The 4,312-nt window shown below is 46.7% G+C and overlaps 1 protein-coding gene across 2 annotated transcripts in view; it reads left to right on the forward strand.

Annotated features, from left to right (window-relative positions):
- Positions 1 to 4,312, forward strand: part of CHRNB3 (cholinergic receptor nicotinic beta 3 subunit) — a 38,392-nt gene that overhangs the window by 26,516 nt on the left and 7,564 nt on the right. For both annotated transcript variants that reach the window (XM_012106019.5, XM_060407063.1), the window contains exon 5: positions 73 to 955. In XM_012106019.5, coding sequence (XP_011961409.1) covers positions 73 to 955 — 883 coding nt within the window. The remainder of the gene's footprint in view (positions 1 to 72; positions 956 to 4,312) is intronic.

Consider the following 4,312-nt stretch of genomic DNA (forward strand, 5'->3'; position numbering starts at 1 on the left):
GCGGTGGGTGGGTGGGGGGGGAGGCTGCTAATCTGTGTTAGACTAACCACCGAGCGAACCGTCTTTCCACAGCGCCGATGGCAGGTTCGAAGGCTCGCTCATGACCAAGGCTGTGGTCAGATCGGACGGGACCGTGGTGTGGACGCCTCCCGCCAGCTACAAGAGCTCCTGCACCATGGACGTCACCTTCTTCCCCTTCGACCGGCAGAACTGCTCCATGAAGTTCGGATCCTGGACTTACGACGGGACCATGGTGGACCTCGTCCTCACAGACGAGAACGTGGACCGGAAGGACTTCTTCGACAACGGAGAGTGGGAGATCCTGAACGCCAAGGGCACGGCCGGGGGCCGCAGGCACGGCGCCTACTGGTACCCGTTCATCAGCTACTCCTTCGTGCTGCGCCGCCTGCCCCTGTTCTACACGCTCTTCCTCATCGTCCCGTGTCTGGGGCTGTCCTTCCTGACCGTGCTGGTCTTCTACTTGCCCTCCGACGAGGGCGAGAAGCTCTCCTTATCCACCTCTGTCCTGGTTTCCCTCACGGTCTTCCTCCTGGTGATTGAGGAGATCATCCCGTCTTCCTCCAAGGTCATCCCGCTCATCGGGGAGTACCTCCTGTTCATCATGGTCTTCGTCACCCTCTCCATCATCGTCACTGTGTTTGTCATCAACGTCCACCACAGATCTTCCTCAACCTACCACCCCATGGCCCCCTGGGTTAAGCGGCTCTTTCTGCAAACCCTTCCCAAGTTACTCTGCATGAAGGACCACGTGGATCGCTACTCCCTCCCAGGTAGAGAGGAGAGGAAACCCGCCCTGAGGGGTCAAGTCCTGGAAAGAAAGAAACAAAAGCAGATGAGTGATGGAGAAAAGGTTCTGGTCGCTTTCCTGGAAAAGGCAGCGGATTCCATCAGATACATTTCCAGCCACGTGAAGAAGGAGCATTTCATCAGCCAGGTGAGGGAACAGTTGGGAGCGCCGACTGAGATTTTTAATGTCTGTTTGCAACAAATGGGGTCCCTGTTTCAAACGTGACCTTATTAACTACCTGCTTGACATATAACTTCACACAAACTCTGACACAGGATAGGGACTTCAGTATGAATTTTCAGGGAGACTTTCACAAAAGCAGAATGAGCAAAAGAGAAGCAACTCTTGGTTAAGCCCAACTCCTTCTCGTTAGATGTGATTCTATTTAAATAATTCAATTCTACATTGAAGTTGTTTGTCCAGGTCTCTGCTCATTTATCTCTCATTTTTTTATGGGATGATGGATATCTCTATTCAGAATATCTGGAAATCAGAAAACAGAAAGAATCAAACTTTATATTAACACAAAACATGATGTAACAGCAAGTATTTAGTTCACAGGTTTAGTTTTTAAGATGCGGAGAGGATATGGATTTAAGACTCAAAACAGTCCAGCTTGCAGATGCTACCCATGTTCCACTCACTTGAGAAAAGCTGCTTAACCTGGACTTGTTTTCTGAACTCTCCCTTGAAGGGAGCAATTACAGACATCAAGTGCAAAATATGTATTATGTGCCCAGCACACATGGTCTCATGGTGTGCAGACAATAAACGTTAGTCCTCATCTTTCTTCTCTCCATCCCTCCCTCCTCTAAGTGGTCCTTCCCCTGCGGAAGGAAAATATTATTTGACATATAAATACTCAGCACAAACGGGAGTCTGTTGCTTAAAAGGAGTTAATATTTATACAAGTTTATACAGTTCCATTATTTTACTCTAAAATCACTGAAAATTAGTGCCAACAGCCTAATGCCATAAACGAACTTCAGGAAGAATAGGTTTTCCAAGAAACAGCCTCTGTATTTTATATGGGTACTGCCTAGTACCTCGGAGAAGACAATGGCACCCCACTCCAGTACTCTTGCCTGGAAGATCCCATGGATGGAGGAGCCTGGTGGGCTGCAGTCCATGGGGTCGCTAAGAGTCAGACATGACTGAGCGACTTCACTTTCACTTTTCACTTTCATGCATTGGAGAAGGAAATGGCAACCCACTCCAGTGTTCTTGCCTGGAGAATCCCAGGGACGGGGGAGCCTGGTGGACTGCCGTCTATGGGGTCCCACAGAGTCGGACACAACTGAGGCGACTTAGCAGCAGCAGCAGCAACCTAGTACCTCCTCTCTCTTACAATTTGTCATTTTCTAAATCCACTGAAAAAAATTTTTTAAAGCACTGGGGAAAAAAAAATGCTGCTATGGAACAAGCATGTCAGCTATTCTTAAGGTTTTCTATTTCTTTATTTACATCTTTTAGAAATTCTAACACAAAGATTTAAACAGTTTTTTATAGACTTCCCTGGTGATCCAGTGGTTAAGCTTTCCAAAGCAGGGGATGTGGGTTTGATCCCTGGTCAGACAGCTAAGATCCCACATGCCTTGTGGCCAAAATAAATAAAGAAATCAACACTGAAGCAATGTCGTAACAAATTCAAAAAGACTTTAGTAATGGGTCACATCAAAACTAAAATATTTTTTAAATTTTTAAAATCAAAAGTAGCTTTTTAAAAATTATTTTAAAAACTCATCATTGGCATAAGGAATTTGGAAAATATGAAACATTTAAGATGATTCACATCACTAATAATCCCCCACTTAAGGCTGACACTTTTTAAAATTAACTGTGTTTATTTTTAATTGGAGGATAATTGCTTTACAATATTGTGCTGGTTTCTGCCATATATCAACATGAATCAGCCACAGGTATACATATGTCCCTCCCTCTTGAAACTCCCTCCTACCTCCCACCTCATCCCGCCCCCTACGTTGTCACAGAGCTCCAGACTTGAGCTCCTGCATCATACGGTAAATTTCCACTGGCTGTGTAATTATACATATGGTAGTGTATATGTCTCAATGCTACTCTCTCAACTCAGAAGAGGAGAGGAAAGCATTGCCCTCTCCTTCCCCACTGTGTCCACAAGTCTGATCTGTAAGTCTGCGTCTCCATTAAAGTGAAGGAAAGTCACTCAATCGTGTCTGACTCTTTGCGACCCCATGGACGATAAAGTCCATGGAATTCTCCAGGCCAGAATACTGTAGTGGGTAGCCTTTCCCATCTCCAGGGGATCTTCCCAACCCAGGGATCAAACCCTGGTCTCCCACATTGCAGGCAGATTCTTTACCAGCTGAGCCACCAGGGACGTCTCCATTGCTGCCCTGCAAATAGGTTCATCAGTACCATCTTCCTAGATTCCATATATATGCGTTAATATATGTTATTTACTGCTGCTGCTGCTAAGTCACTTCAGTCGTGTCTGACTCTGTGCGACCCCATAGATGGCACCCCACCAGGCTCCCCCGTCCCTGGGATTCTGCAGGCAAGAACACTGGAGTGGGTTGCCATTTCCTTCTCCAATATAGGAAAGTGAAAAGTGAAAGTGAAGTCGCTTAGTCGTGTCCAACTCTTAGCGACCCATGGACTGCAGCCCACCAGGCTCCTCCATCCATGGGATTCTCCAGGCAAGAGTACTAGAGTGGGGTGCCATTGTCTTCTCCCATATGTTATTTGACACTTAACATTTTCACCATCTTTATGGTTTTCCCTAAGGTTTTATTTCTAAACCTCTACATGCACAATATTTTCAAGTTCCATACCAGCATCTATGTTCCTTCTAGGACAGCAGGCACCCTGGTCAGCACTGTCTTTACCAAATCCCCAGGTAGTAGAAATGGGACCTTTATTTTCCCTTGAAAGACCTCTGGTCTGGTCTCTGAGACTCCCCCAGCCCGCAGCTTGTCTTGCTCTGACCTGGCCCTCCCAGGCTGCAGACCAGTCTCCTAACCTCCCTTCCTCCAGAGGGACTGGGTCTCCTCTCTCCCTCACCACTTCCTGTCAGCACCTCCAGGAGTGTCCCCCATAGCCCTACCCAACTGTGGAGTGGGGGAAAAGAGGTCACTGAAATATGTGACCCCCAAATCCTTAATTTAGAAATTTGTGCTATATTTCCTATGTCATATCAGGAAGCATTGCAGTAGGAGATGCTGCCTTTTTATTTGGGTAAAAATCAGGCTTTTTCCGTTTTAGTCAGTAACATTTACAACTGCATCAATGATTCTGTTGTTTCTATTTTATGTCCTCGATGTTGATGAAAGCGTTCCCCTGAACTTGAGCTATGCGCCGTTTTCTTGGGCACCAACCATGAGGTCCCAGGAAGTTGATGTCTCGGGGGAGGTGTCAGGTGCGTCTGGAAAACTGCAGGGCTGTGATCCGAATAGGGTTCCTTTGAAGTCCCTCAGAACAGCCGCGCAGCAGGCTGAATGGAAGGTGTCCTTTTCTCTCTGGCAG

This window comes from Ovis aries, chromosome 26, assembly GCF_016772045.2.
Source record: "Ovis aries strain OAR_USU_Benz2616 breed Rambouillet chromosome 26, ARS-UI_Ramb_v3.0, whole genome shotgun sequence".
In the NCBI taxonomy this organism is placed as follows: Eukaryota; Metazoa; Chordata; class Mammalia; order Artiodactyla; family Bovidae; genus Ovis; species Ovis aries.